Here is a 16211-nt window from a genome sequence, read left to right as displayed (position 1 = left end):
CTTTAATCCTCAAGAGGTCCTGTGCTGCGTAGTCTACTGATTTTGTGGTTTTGTCAATCACTGTCCTCAATGATATAAAGCACAAAACCACCGACATGGAGTATATGTCACTAAAGGTGACTGGAGGAATAAATATAGCCTCCTTTTATTTATTTTTTATTTTAACTTAAACAAGAGGTAGGAAAGAAATTTTAAAGGGGTCCTCTGAAAAAAACAAAAAACAACATAGGGGCAGGGATTGGGGGTTGAATAAAAACCCCTATACTCACCCCTTCGGTCAGTGATCCAGAGATAGGCTGCTGCGGTCCACCAGAGAGGCTTAGGATTTCATCAAGTTGCTTCCACTGAGAACTCTGAAACAGTAGCAGTGCTGTGACAGATAGGGTGGGTATAGGTTCTATCCTCCCTTTTCCTGCACCTTGACAATTTATATTTGAAATTGGAAACCCTCTTTAACCACTTTATTTTTGCAGCGCTACAAATTTAAACCTTCACACGTACAGGATCTGCTGCAAATTTTCTGTGGAAAATATGCAGCAAAATATGCAGCAGATCCTGTACATAAGAATGTACCCTTAAAGGGGTTCTCTGGCGCTTAGACATCTTATCCCCTATCCAAAGCATAGGGGATAAGATGCCTGATCGCGGGGGTCCCGCCACTGGGGACCCCCGTGATTTTGCACACCGCACCCCGTTAAAATCAGTCCCTGGAGCGTGTTCGCTCTGGGTCTGATTACTGTCGATCACGGGGCCGGAGCATTGTGACATCACGGCTTCGCCCCCTCAATGCAGGCCTATGGGACGGGGTGTGATCACCCCTGTGATCAGGCATCTTATCCCCTATCCTTTGGATAGGGGATAAGATGTCTAAGTGCCGGAGTACCCCTTTAAACTTAAAGGGGTACTCCGCCCCTAGACATCTTATCTCCTATCCAAAGGGACCCCTGCGATCTTGGCTTTAGCACCCCAGACATCTGGTGCACGGAGCAATCTTTGCTCCATGCCGTATGACTGGCGATGCGGGGCAGCGGCTCGGGACATCACGGTCACGCTCCGCTCGTGACGTCACAGCCATGCCCCCTCAATGCAAGTCTATGGGAGAGAGTGTGACAGTCATCACACCCCCTCCCATAGACTTACATTGAAGGGGCACGGCCGTAACGTCATGAGTGGGCCAAGGCCGTGATGTCACAAGCCCCTGGCACTGCACCCAATGCTCTAAATGAACGCCGGGTGCAGCAGGGAGATCATGGGGGTCCATCAGCAGCAGGACCGCTGAGATTAGATATCTTATCCCCTAAGATGTCTAGGGGCGGAGTACCCCTTTAAATTTACTGTGTATGTTTATTTTTTTGTTTTTTGTTTTTTTACAAAGAATATATTAATACATTTGAAATGTTAAAGCTTGGAACCTCCAAATTTCCATAAGTAATGTGACAAACTCACATACAAGTAATGCTTACAAATATATAGTACTTATGTATCATGTAATGTTATAAATGAAATGAATGTTTTCAATCAAATATTAAAGTGTTACTGTCATTAAAAACAACTTTTGAAATGTCAATCATGTAAAAATTTGTTGAACGTACCGTGTCTCACACTGGCATTGCACTCCGCTCCCCGACCAGCCGAGATATCCGTACGTTCCTCTTCATTGACGTCTATACAGAGAAATGTACTCCTGTGTCCTCCTGGGCCATAGAAGTGTGATGAGGCATCTATTGTGACTTCTATTGGGAGTATACTCCAATTGTAGAGCATATATGCAATAAAAAAATGTCCAACATGTTTACAAAATAGGATATGTCAGGAGAATACAAAAAAACAATCTCTTCTTAGGCAACTGTAAATGTATATTAGATGTCCTGCAGACAGGCTATGCATCCCTATTACATATAATGCTTATTGCAAGTTCCCTTTCTGTACATATACATATTTATGATAATAACTGTGCTGAGTAGGTTGTCTATTCCTGGTGTGGATATAAAAGTGACTGTTGTCAGACTATAAAAGCGGCTTTAGGTTTTGGACTAGAAAGATTTTACTTTTTCGGGCATTTTAATTTTTTTACATACGGAGCGCTAAGAAATCAGTGTGTATGTTATAGTCTATAAATAGTTGCTTCCATATTGTTTGTTACGCCTGCCTGATATAGAATGTTATCAGCAAATTCCAACAAAACACGACACTTGTCTGAGGAGTCACATCATTATAAAGGGGTTAACAGCTTTTCAGTGCTCCGGAGAAATCTTCATGACCAGTCATGACCAGAAATGTCATTCAGACATAATAACTAGCTGCATTAAAAAACTGGGCATGGAAAACGTAAGAAAATGTCTGCAGGCTCAAAATGAGTCTCAAACCACAGTGTATGCACATAGCCTTACTCACATCGCCTATTCCATATATCAGTCTATCATTGACAGGATTTCTCTAGTGACTACGGCCAGGGGTGAAGCTATAGAGGTAGCAGTCATACCAGGGCCCTGGTGCCTAATGGGGCTGCAAAACACATCTGCCCCATAAGAGACCAGTACTTTAATTGGCACATGGGACCCTGTTGCAGATTTTGCATCGGGGCCCAAAAGCTACAATCTACACCTCTGACTGCGGCCACTTTAAATAAAACTTTTCCCTATTTGAAGTTTAAATGGAACCTGTCTTATTGAAAACACAGTCCAGTCTGCAGGCACCATGTTTAAGAAGGAAATGAGTTAAGCAGATTGATAACATTTATTGTACTGAGTAATTAACAGCAGTGTCAATCACTGATAGGACCACCCACTGGACTCCTAAGCCTATAGGTCGCACAACCTGTATACCAATCTGTTCACCTTGTCTTTAATAACTTTATGCCTGCATATTGAACTGCATTTTCAATTTGACAGGTTCCCTTTAGCCCCTTAACGAACACGGACGTAAATGTATTTATTATTTAAATATATTTACGTCCGTGGCCGGCTCCTGATCTGTGAAGCGCGCTCAGAAGCTGACCACGCTTCGTATCTGTGGGGTCCCGGTTAATACCGAACATCGCCGATCGGGCTGATGTCTGGTGTTAACCCTTTAGATGCCACAATCAAAGTTGATCACGGCATCTAAAACGGGAGAGTATGCTGCCGGTTAGCTCAGCGGAGCTGTCCGTGACTGCCGCGGTGAAATCGTGGCATCCCGAACAGTTGAGAGGACAGCGGGAGGCTCCCTACCTGGCTCCACGCTGTCCGATCGGCATTTGATTGCTCCAAGCCTGAGATCCAGGCTTCAGCAATCAAGCGCAGATAACACTGATCAATGCCCTATGGGGGCTACAACATTGCAAAAAAAAAGGGCAAAAAAAGAGTTAATAAGTGGGATTTAACCTCTTCCCTAATAAAAGTCTGAATCCCCCCCCCTTTTCCCATAAAAAAAAACTGTGTAAAAAATAAAACAAACATATGTGGTATCGCAGCATGCGAAAATGTCTGAAATATAAAAATATATCATTAACTGCACGGTCAATGACGTACGCGCAAAAAAATTCCAAAGTCCAAAATAGCGTATTTTTTATCACTTTTTATATCATACAAAAATGAATAAAAAGCGATCAAAATGTCCGATCAAAACAAAAAATGGTACCGATAAAAACTTCAGATCACAGTGCAAAATATGAGCCCTCATACCGCCCCATATGCAGAAAAATGAAAAAGTTATAGGGATCAGAAGAGGGCATTTTTAAACATATTAATTTTCCTGCATGTAGTACAACAAAATCAAACCTATAAGAAGGGTTACAAAATGATGTTTTTTCTTCAATTTTGACGCACAATGATTTTTTTTTCAATTTTGCCGCAGATTTTTGGGTAAAATGACTGATGTCATTACAAAGTAGAATTGGTGATGCAAAAAAAAAGCCATCATATGGATTTTTAGGTGCAAAATTGAAAGGGTTATGATTTTTAAAAGGTAAGGAGGAAAAAACAAAAGTGAAAAAACTGAAAAATGCTTGGTCCTTAAGGGGTTATAGAATGAAGATATATCATTTTTCTGGCTTAACAAAATATAGATGTCAGTCTAATTCCGTCACTGTATATTTACATATTGCTACTTATGTGAAAGGGTTTGTGTCCTATCTATTACACTTCCTTTATAATAATGTGTTTTCATTTTTGATTAATTGTTACTAATCTGTTATTACAGGACGATATAATCAATGTAATCCGACGAGTAGATGACAACTGGGCCGAAGGCAAGTTGGGTGATCAAGTAGGAATTTTCCCACTTCTCTTTGTAGAGGTACGAAACACAAACACGCATGAAGTTTGAGATAGTAGTAACATTGGGTCCAATCAACGGCTGGGTTCATATGCAACAGTAGTGGGCGTGCAGTTTGATTATTGGTCATGAAGATTTACAATAGCGCGTTTCACATTTGCAAAACCATTGCAAAGTGCATGTGGCTTTTCCACACAGTAATTGGCACACTAGGTACATGTGAACCCAGCCTTATTATTTCTACCAAATGTGAACCAAATGAAATTCTACTAAGCAATAATTTTTCCAATTCACGTATCATACACTCTGTATTATAAGTTAATTTTAGACTTTCGGCTAGAATGGACAATTTCGACATGTTGGTAATTTAGTAGCCAATAATAAATCTACCTCATATAGGTATTAACCATAATCCTACAAGTGGGTCTACTTCTCCCAGCTATGAATTACCAAAAATTAGTACTCAAACTATCATCTACAGTACAGAGGGGGAGGTGCCTAGGCCCCCCTCCCTACTGTACTGTAGATTATAGTTCAAGTACTAATCTTTGGTACTTTAGTAGCCAAAAATCAATTAACAGGCTCCTTTAAAGGGAACCAGTCACATTGAAAATACAATCTAATCTGTAGGTGTGGTGTCAGCGCGGTGCAATGCAGGGTAGCTGTTATAACCCTTGGGGCAGATGTTATTAACCCCTTCTTGTCGTGATGCCAGGGTGTGGTTTAGCCTTAACCACCCGAACGTAATACCGCTGGTCCTCGGCTAGGCACCCCCTGTGAAGACACCGACGCCAAGTTACGGACAACGGTAGCATTACTGAGGGTAGACAGATGATACAGTCTATGCAGTACAGCCAATATCCCAAGGAGGTGACCAGTGACACAGGGGGACCTCGCAGGCTTGCTGACTATATAGAAGACTTAACTTGACTGACTCAACAGTTGAAATGAAGATGACTTTGAGCTTACTTGAGCTGACCTTGTGGCTGCAGACTTTAGGCTTGAGGCCTCCAATGCTGTGGACACACTCTGATATGACTGCACTGGACCTCAGCAGGAACAAGAATGCTGGAAGAGAGAGATGGCAGCCCCTCCCCTGGTTATATAGGGGGCTGTGCATGGAGCCCATAGGTCACTTGAGGGGGGGTCATCTGGTCACCTGGGTAACAATCACATGGTAACAGCTATTCAAGAAACAGTACGTTTTATTATACAACTTATGTACATAGGGGATAACACATAAAGGGGGCCCTTGGGACATGGAGAGACTCTGCCTGACAGGGCAGGAGAAGTATGGGGACACACCATCCCTTACTAGAACAAATTGATGTATAGTGTTTTGGGGAAAAGTTCCAGGATAACTTGTCATTTAATTATTCTGCTGATTTTGGGCGGTCCTACTAAATGTTAAATACTTAGCTTTTTCTGCTTTATAACATGATGCCTGCAGATTGGATGGCATTTTTTATGTGACAGGTTTCCTTTAGGCCACTAACTACCACCATGCCATTATGCCGTAAAAATTGTCTATTCTGGCATTATGTCTAAAAAAAGACTCATGGTACATTGTATGTAAATTACCGTAAAGTCATGTGGGCATTCCCAATCTCCTGAGGTGTCTTCTAGTCCAGACATGATTGACAGCCTGCAGGCTGGCATACATAATTTTAAGCCTGCTCTGGTGATAGACGGGGCATGGGCAACAAAGCTTTATCTCCACACAGCTCATGTGCCAGATGCTGCCTCAGCTGCCATTTCATGATGTATACCATCCTGTATCAACCTGTGACATCAACATGACTGCATGACTCTCAGAGGACTAAGATTGTCCAGATGGGTCTTCATGGGTAATTTATGTATAACACATTTAATATTGTAAGTTCTTTTTATACATAATGTTGAAATGAACACTTTAGCCAGGATCCCATATAGAAAGCTATTCCATAACATTATACTGGTGACTTAGTTATAATGGTGACATAGTTACATAGTATGTAAGGTTGAAAAAAGACAAGAGTCCATCGAGTTCAACCTAAAACCTTACTGTGTTGATCCAGAGGAAGGCAAAAAAAAAAGCAAGAGGCTGATGCCAATTGGCCCATGACAGAGGAAAAATTCCTTCCCAACCCCAATATGGCGATCAGAATAAATCCCTGGATCAACGTTCTATCACCATAAATCTACTATCCATTACCTGTAATATTATTACTCTCATGAAAAACATCCAACTTGTTTATTGAGTCAGACCTCACATCATGTGGCAGAGAGTTCCACAGTCTCACTGCTCTTACAGTAAAGAATCTCTGTCTATGATGATGGTGAAACCTTCTTTCCTCTAGATGTAGAGGATGCCCCTTGTCATGGTTAGTGGCTGAAAATTTTAACAGGTTTCCTTAATAAAGCAAAGGACCCCTAGACAAGTATGCAAGATATCTTCTCCTCAAAAAGTTAGACAACTGTATCTGATTCAACCCAAGCCATGTTTCTAGACTCTTTAAATCAGTTACATGCCATTTATATGTGGTGCTGGAGGGATGGGTATCTTGCTTCTGGAGCTATTATTTAGAATAAATACAATCTAGTCATTTCAGGCTACATTCCACCGAAACTAAGCAATACACTATTAAACAGTAGGGTGGTATTTTTTGAAGACTAAATATGTAACTAAAATTCCTTGTAAGTGATCTTGTATGATCATCATGTTGTGTAAACTCTTTTCTTTAGAATTTTGTTTTCTGTCAATATGCCAATGAAATATTTTACTTGCAGCTAAACAGCACAGCCAAGCAACTGCTGGAATTAAACAAAGCTAAAAGAAAAGATGTAAAGAATTTGCCTTTTTCTTCTCCACTGAGGAAGTCCCCCTCAAATGTTAAGTCTTCTGAACCAGAAACAATGCGACGATTACCAGATGGAAGACGAAAGACCCCCAGGCAGTTCGTTCTTACCAGTGCTCTAAATGCATTAAACAGAATTGTACATTCTCCGTCGGGTAGACAGACTCCAGAGATCAGCAACCCCATACTGATCAGCTCAAGTAACACAGCCCTAATTGAGAAGGCCAGGTATTTACCAAGCTCGCAAAATCAGGTAAGTTAGTAAGTACATATGTTTGTCTGATCCTGTATTAACAGCCAGTAAAACTTCAAAACAGACAAAAAACAGGATTCTTACGGCGCTGACAGGAGCAGGACATCAACGGTGATAGAGGTAAGTAGCTTTATTAATCGACATGCAACATGTTTTGCTGCGCATACGCAGCTTCACCATGCCTGATGAAGCTGTGCATGCGCAGCAAAGCACGATGCATGTCGGGTTAATAAAGCTACTTACCTCTTTAACCATTGATGTCCTCCTCCAATCAGCACCATAAGAATCCTGTTTACTCTTGTACAGGAAGGCCGCAGACAGGATTACAACTCTACACATGTGTTCCATTGTTGTGTATGTGGTTACACAACTTTGGTAAGTGGTTTTCATCATTCCTCTTACTATTGTATGGGTTATCATTCATCATAAAGCACCTTTTCCTCTTATTTTAGTTGGTCCTGTATTAAGGATTTTGTAGGAATGTGATCTTAAAAGCTGTCAGATCCCACAAAAATATTAAATTAATATGTTACTCAGTACCTAATCCTGACCATGTATATATATATCAAGCCTCTATCACCTATATTTATTATTTAAAAAAAATCCCTCTTTGTAGTAGCTCACAGTGTTAGAAATCCCCTCAGGGGAAGGGGGCGTCTCCCTCCTTGTGGTGGTGGGAGGTGATTGGTGTGTCTGTTTATGCAGCCTTGTCCATGGGTCATCTCTTCTCTATCACTCATGGACAAGCTGATGCTGCTGCAGGACTGGTTAGTGTCCCAGTAGGTATGTGGACCCCTAGTGGTGGGATTTTCAGATGTCGTTTTCTTTATTAAATATTCAAAAAAAAATTGATAACCATATTATAAAAGGTCTTCATCAGTAACAACATATAAAAGGTTTTTTTGATCTGGCAGTGCCCATTTAAAGGGGAACTCTGGTGGAAAACCTTTTTTTAATGAACTGGTGCCAGAAAGTTGAATGAACTGGTGCCAGATTTGTAAATTACTTCTATTAAAAAAAAAAAAATCTTAACCCTTCCAGTACTTATTAGGAGCTGTATACTACAGAGGAAATCCTTTCCTTTTGGATTTATTTTCTGTCTGTCCACAGTGTCCTCTGCTGACACCTCTGTCCATGTCAGGAAATGTCCAGAGCAGCATAGGTTTGCTATGGGGATTTTCTCCTGCTTTGGACAGCTCCTGACATGGACAGAGTTGTCAGAAGAGAGCACTGTGGACAGACAGAAAAGAAATGGAAAAGATATTCCTCTGTAGTATACAGCTGCTAATAAGTACTTGAAGGATTAAGATTTTTAAATAGAAGTAATTTACAGATCTGTTTAACTTTCTGGCACCAGTTGATTTTTATTTTTTTTCTATTCACCGGAGTACCCCTTTATGCATAACCTACTATCTTTTGAAGCCGTTCCCTTTAAAATATGTTCTCCAGAAAATCATTTTTTGTAGATTTGAAGTAGATCTGTAGTAGATTTGTAGATCTGAAACAGAAAGGCTCCAGTTGTCTTATTAGACAAAAGATGGGTTTATTCATACAATTATCACAGTTATCTGGCAGTGCTTAGATGTATGCCCTCTAATAGAGTAAATCTTTTGAGGTCTAAATTGGAGGTTTTAATGTTGGCATTTATAATCTCAAAGATGTTTTTTTCAGCTATTGAGCCATTTAGCCTATTTTTTTTAACCACTATATACCTTTGGTAAGCTCCTTTGGGAGATTCAGAGAGGCGTACTTCACTACTGTCCTTTTTTAGGTCTGAAAGCTGGGGAGGTAGCCTATAAAGAAAAGTCTGTTTGTTTCTCAGGCCTACTAATCCAGAGCTAAGATTTAGTTTTATTCTAGGGTGTAGAATATCACGTGCCCAAAACACTCATATCTTTTTTGGTTCTTCCATTAACCAGTTTTCCCATAGATATTATAAGGTATGATCAGACTGAGTACTCATAGCATTCACCACAATGGATGATAGATTTGTTGGTGAACATTCATAGTATGTAATTATGGTAGGTTTTTATTATGGGTGTTCCACTGGTAATGAAGACAGATGTTTTAAAGAGAAGAGAGAATAAAAATCCTTAGTCTAAATGGCAAATAAGCTTAAGTATACACTAAGTAGCATTGTATTGTGTGTTTAATGATACCATAGTATATGTGCCGTCGCCATAGCATTGCAAGAACAGGTTTCTAAAACATACAGCATAACAAATGCATCTATAGGCTTTAATTGACCTGGCACATACAAAAGGGTGTCCCTTGGCAGACACTCGGGTGGTACCGTATATACTCGAGTATAAGCCGACCCGAGTATAAGCCAAGACCCCTAATTTCAACCCAAAATCCCAGGAAAAGTTATTGACTCGAGTATAAGCCTAGGGTGGGAAATACATCATCCCCCCCTGTCATCATCCAGACCCCCGTCATCATCCAGACCCGTCATTAACATCCTCATCATCATCACCGCCTGTCATCATCCAGACCCTCATCATCATCACCTGTCATCATCCCCTTGTCATCATCCCACACATCCCCCCTTCATCATCCACTTGTCATCATCCCACACATCCCCCCTTCATCATCCCCTTGTCATCATCCCACACATCCCCCCTTCATCATCCCCTTGTCATCATCCCACACATCCCCCCTTCATCATCCCCTTGTCATCATTCCCACCCCCCTTCATCATCCCCTTGTAATCATCCCACACACCCCCCTTCATGATCCCACCCCCCCTTCATCATCCTCTTGTCATCATCCCACCCCCCCCCCCCTTCATCATCCTCTTCTCATCATCCGCCCTCAGTGGTCTTCAACCTGCGGACCTCCAGAGGTTTCAAAACTACAACTCCCTGCAAGCCCGGGCAGCCATCGGCTGTCCGGGCTTGTTGGGAGTTGTAGTTTTGAAACCTCCGGAGGTCCGCAGGTTGAAGACCACTGCGGCCTTCGACATCATCCAGCCCCCTCTCACCCCCTTTAGTTCTGTACAGTACTCACCTCCGCTCGGCGCTGGTCCGGTCCTGCAGGGCTGTCCGGAGAGGAGGTGGTCCGGTGGGATAGTGGTTCCGGGTTGCTATCTTCACCGGGGGCGCCTCTTCTCCGCGCCTCTGGCCCGGAATAGAGGCGTTGCCTTGACAATGACGCAGAAGTACGTTGGCAATGAACGCACCTTTGTGTCGTTGTCAAGGCAACGTGACTATTCTGAGGCCGGGCCCGAAGCGCTTAGAAGAGGCCTCCCCGGTGAAGATAGCAGCCCGGAACCACTATCCCACCGGACCACCTCCTCTCCGGACAGCCCTGCAGCACCGGACCAGCGCCGAGCGGAGGTGAGTACTGTACAGAACTAAAGGGGGGTGAGAGGGGGCTGGATGATGTCGAAGGCCGCAGTGGTCTTCAACCTGTGGACCTCCGGAGGTTTCAAAACTACAACTCCTAGCAAGCCCGGACAGCCGATGGCTGCCCGGGCTTGCTGGGAGTTGTAGTTTTGAAACCTCTGGAGGTCCGCAGGTTTAAGACCACTGCGGGTGGAGTGTTCACTCGAGTATAAGCCGAGGGGGGTGTTTTCAGCACGAAAAATCGTGCTGAAAAACTTGGCTTATACTCGAGTATATACGGTAAGTCGACTTTTCTTTTCAATAAATAAATTTAAAAAAAGAAAAGTAGTGCACAGTTTATTATTTTTAAAGAAGACTTGTGATCAACCCGAAATAAATTGAGTTTGTATTATCATTAAGTTCCCCAGGGTGCCCTTGTTACAGTTATTTGATGTGCCGTCCCATTCCTGAGATATGGGGGTTTATAGTTTGTTTGACAATTCAGGCAGTCAGTCAATTGGTCGTGAACTTCATTTTAACAATGGGAGGGAATATCATGTGATGGGCGGGGTCATACAGTAAGGGGGTGTGTATTAGACATACACGCCTGTCAATGTACAACATTTACACCCCCTGAATGTGACAGTTTATTACTGGTCATTTCCAATCTTTGTATGTAGCTCTAAATGAATTCTGGGGACCTATTTCACAGTAGCTGTAAGGCTATCTGCTTCCTATCCTACAATCATGTGATCACCGGGTAGCTGCAGGAGCTGCTGGATCTCAGCAGCTTGACAATGAATGTCAGAGGACTGTATAATATGTCACCCCTCAGTTCTTTGCTATTCTGTCTCCTCCCCCATGTGGTGGCCTATGACATGCACCATCACCACAAGGCTCCCCAGTCAGATAAGACAGGATGGGGATGATGATAATGTTATAGATACTTAGCTGGTTGTCAGGTTCGTGATGCCAGAAGTAGGGTTGGGAATGTGATGTATGAGGGTTGTAGTGTCAGGTGACTGGAGTGTAGAAATCCTGTAGTTAGATGACAGTTCCCACTAACCACTACTTCAATTAAGTTGCTATCCATATCAAGGCCCCGGCAAATGAACACCGCAAAAAATTTGAAATTAATAAATAACAACTTGTCCTTTACTGGTGAACACACTTAAACAGTACTTTATATATGTTACGCCGAGCGCTCCGGGTCCCTGCTCCTCCCCGGAGCGCTCGCGGCGTTTTCCTCTCTGCAGCGCCCCGATCAGACCAGCTGGCCGGGAGTGCTGCACTGTCACTACCGGCGGGGATGCGATCCGCATAGCGGGACGCGCCCGCTCGCGGGTCGCATCCCAATCTGCTCACTTGTCCCGTTTCCCAGCTGTCACGTCCTGGCGCGCGGCTCTGCTCTCTAGGGCGTGCGCGCCGGCTCTCTAAGATTTAAAGGGTCAGTGCACCACTAATTGGTGCCTGGCCCAATCAGGGTAATTAGCTCCCATCTGCTCAGGCTTATTTAAACCCACTTCCCCTTCCTGTCCTTGCCGGATCTTGTTGCCTCAGTGCCTAGTGAAAGCGTTTCTGTGTATGCCCTTACCAGTGTTACCAGACCTTCTGCCGCTGCCCTTGACTACGAACCTTGCCTCCTGCCCTGACCTTCTGCTACATCTGACCTCACCTCTGTCTAGTCCTCCTGTCCCACGCCACTCTCAGCAGTCAGTGAGGTTGAGCCGTTACCGGTGGACACGACCTGGTTGCTACCGCCGCAGCAAGACCATCCCGCTTTGCGGCGGGCTCTGGTGAAAACCAGTAGCAACTTAGAACCGGTCCACCGGTACGGTCCACGCCAATCCCTCTCTGACACAGAGGATCCACCTCCAGCCTGCCGAATCCTGACAGTAGATCCGGCCATGGATCCCGCTGAGGTGCCACTGCCAAGTCTCGCTGACCTCGCCACCGTGGTCGCCCAACAAGGACAACAGCTGTCACAGTTGTCCGCCATGCTACAGCAGCTTCTGCCTCTACAGCAGCAACCATCTCCTCCGCCTGCTCCTGCTTCTCCTCCGCAGCAAGTTGCCACTTCCAGACTCCGCTTGTCCCTTCCTGACAAGGTCGATTGGAACTCTAAATTGTGCCGTAGGTTCCTGTCCCAGTGTTCTTTGCACTTAGAGATGATGTCGGACCAATTCCCCACTGAACGGTCTAAGGTGGCTTTCGTGGTCAGTCTCCTGTCTGGAAAGGCCTTGGCATGGGCCACACGGCTCTGGGACCGCAACGATCCTGCCACTGCTACAATCCAGTCCTTCTTCGCTGAAGTTCGTAGTGTTTTTGAGGAGCCAGCCCGGGCCTCCTCAGCTGAGACTGCTTTGCTGAACCTCGTCCAAGGGAATTCTTCCGTAGGCGAATACGCCATCCAGTTTTGTACCCTCGCCTCTGAGCTATCCTGGAACAATGATGCCCTCTGCGCGACCTTCAAGAAAGGCTTATCCAGTCACATCAAAGATGTGCTGGCCGCACGAAAAATTCCTGCTACCCTATCTGAACTTATCCAGTTGGCCACCCGCATTGATATGCGTTTTTCTGAAAGACGCCAGGAGCTCCTCCAGGAAAAGGACCTTGATCTCTGGGTACCTCTCTCCCAGAATCATCTGCAATCTACTCCTGTGCCTCCCGCCGAGGAGGCTATGCAAGTGGATCGGTCTCGCCTGACCCAAGAAGAGAGGTCTCGTCGCAGAGATGAAAATTTGTGCCTGTACTGCGCTAGTACCGAACATTTCCTAGTGGACTGCCCTATTCGTCCTCCGCGTCTGGGAAACGCACGCACCCTGTTCACGTGGGAGTGGCGTACCTTGGCATACATTCTGCCCCTCCACGTCTGACTGTACCTGTGCAGATTTCTCCTTCTGTTAACTCCTTCTTCTCTGCTGTGGCCTTCTTGGACTCCGGTTCTGCAGGAAACTTTATTTTGGCCTCTTTCGTTAATAGGTTCATTATCCCAGTAACCCGTCTCGTCAAGCCACTCTACATTTCTTCTGTCAACGGAGGAAAATTGGACTGCACTGTGCGTTACCGCACAGAACCCCTGCTTATGAGCATTGGACTGCATCACGAAAAAAATGCATTTTTTGTTCTGCCCAACTGCACCTCTGAAGTCCTCCTCGGTCTGCCATGGCTCCAACGTCATTCTCCTACCCTTGACTGGACCACCGGGGAGATCAAAAATTGGGGTCCTTCTTGTCACAAACGATGCCTAACATCTGCTCCCACTTGTCTTACTCCTGAGGTTCCACCCTTACCGGTACCTCCCAAGGCTTACCAGGACTTTTCTGATATTTTCTGCAAAAAGCAAGCAGAGATCTTACCTCCTCATAGCCCCCTTCCTGGTACCACTCTGCCCCGTGGCAAGCTTCACCCTCTGCCCCCCCTCCCCATTCCCACTTCTTCTGGAGTTCCTGCCGTAGATGAAGTAACCCAGGACTTCTCTAAGGAGACTCAAGAGTCTCTCGCACTGGCCTCGTCTCGTATGAAGGGACAAGCAGATAAAAAGAGGGGGAGACCTAAGGGGGGGGGTACTGTTACGCCGAGCGCTCCGGGTCCCTGCTCCTCCCCGGAGCGCTCGCAGCATTCTCCTCTCTGCAGCGCCCCGGTCAGACCCGCTGACCGGGAGTGATGCACTGTCACTGCCAGCGGGGATGCGATCCCAATCCCATCCCAATCTACTCACCTGTCTCGTTCCCCGGCTGTCACGTCCTGGCGCGCGCGGCTCCGCTCTCTAGGGCGCGCGCGTCGGCTCTCTAAGATTTAAAGGGCCAGTGCACCACTAATTGGTGCCTGGCCCAATCAGGGTAATTAGCTCCCATCTGCTCAGGCTTATTTAAACCCACTTCCCCTTTCTGTCCTTGCCGGATCTTGTTGCCCCAGTGCCTAGTGAAAGCGTTTCTGTGTATGCCCTTACCAGTGTTACCAGACCTTCTGCCGTTGCCCTTGACTACGAACCTTGCCGCCTGCCCTGACCTTCTGCTACGTCTGACCTCGCCTCTGTCTAGTCCTCCTGTCCCAAGCCACTCTCAGCAGTTAGTGAGGTTGAACCGTTACTGGTGGACACGACCTGGTTGCTACCGCCGCAGCAAGACCATCCCGCTTTGCGGCGGGCTCTGGTGAAAACCAGTAGCAACTTAGAACCGATCCACCGGTACGGTCCACGCCAATCCCTCTCTGACACAGAGGATCCACCTCCAGCCTGCCGAATCCTGATAATATACACTTCAGAAGATAAGAAGTAACTGGTTACTTGTCACTGTCGCAGTCCTGGAGTAATTTAACAGGCTTGAGAATTGGCACTGTGTGACTTGTAGTCCTCCTGATGTATGCAGGTTCTCTATCCCTCGTGGTATGTGCAAGGCTCAGAGGCGTGCGGCTGTCCTGGTCTGTTCTATACTGCACTAACAGGATGAGACTTGACACTAAAGACTTGAGACTTTACTAGACTTGTCACTACAACTGAAGACTTGACTTGACTTGTGAGTAGACTTATATCTCCCTTGTAGCATGAGACTAGCTCAGTAGCTTATGGGCTTTCTGCCCTAGCTTGTCCCTTACAGTACTCTAGGTGCGGGCGGCAAGAGTCGTTACATCACGGCCACACCCCTCCTGATGTCACGCCACGCCTTCTCAATGCAAGTCTATGGGAGGGGGCGTGGTGGCCGTAATGCCCCCTCCAATAGACTTGTATTGAGGGGGAGTGTCGTGATGGCTCAAGTGGCGTGGCCATGACGTCACTATCACGGCCACCCGCTCCAAGCGAATGCTGGGGCAGTGAAGTTCCTCTTTATTCCAAACTTGTGTGAATGCTTCAGGGGTCTTCACGAGGTTGTCCATGGTACACTGTGCATAGATTCCCTCCCTCACCTACATTTCATCACATACTCCGAGACACCATTATTTATAGTATTCAGAATATCTCTGCATGCATTATATCCACCAAAATCACGAGTACCATCGAGGTACTCAGGTCTATTGGTCAAATAATGTGCATTTAGAAGAAAAAACTACCTTTGGTTGTAGGGGGAGCTCTGCCAAGATATAGTATATACATTCGTAGGTGTATACTCTTCCAAGGGGGGGCGTGAACATATCACAACCTCCCCCTTCCACATCCACATGTCTGGATGGTAATATTTGGATGGTGATTTTATTAGATTAATTTGAAACGGAATTAACGAGTGGCTGATGAGAACTGAATAAGGATTTGTGAGACATGGAAGGGAAAGGTTTTGATTATATGTTCACACACCCCCTTGGAGGAGTATACACCGGTAAAGATATATATTATATTTTGGAAGTCCTCTCCACACATCCAATGGTTGTCATTTTTTCTATATGCACATTATCTCTCCCTAGATGGAGAAAAAGTTAAGGTTAAACCCTGTTTAAAGCTACATATGTGTCTGGAATACTAGTGCTGCACGAACCATCATGGGTACACCCTCCACAACTCACCAAGAGTACCTTGGGTTCAAAGGAATTCCTAAACTGTGCTGGACC

At 45.1% G+C, this 16211-nt stretch overlaps 1 protein-coding gene across 2 annotated transcripts in view; it reads left to right on the top strand.

Annotated features, from left to right (window-relative positions):
* The window catches only part of SH3RF2 (SH3 domain containing ring finger 2), a 145578-nt gene that overhangs the window by 73010 nt on the left and 56357 nt on the right, over positions 1-16211 (top strand). For both annotated transcript variants that reach the window (XM_056574887.1, XM_056574888.1), the window contains 2 exons: positions 4180-4275; positions 7024-7344. In XM_056574887.1, the coding sequence (XP_056430862.1) occupies positions 4180-4275; positions 7024-7344 (417 nt within the window). The remainder of the gene's footprint in view (positions 1-4179; positions 4276-7023; positions 7345-16211) is intronic.

This window comes from Hyla sarda, chromosome 4, assembly GCF_029499605.1.
Source record: "Hyla sarda isolate aHylSar1 chromosome 4, aHylSar1.hap1, whole genome shotgun sequence".
Lineage (NCBI taxonomy): Eukaryota > Metazoa > Chordata > Amphibia > Anura > Hylidae > Hyla > Hyla sarda.
Note: the sequence above shows the minus strand (reverse complement) of the source record. Positions and strands in the feature narration are given on the sequence as shown.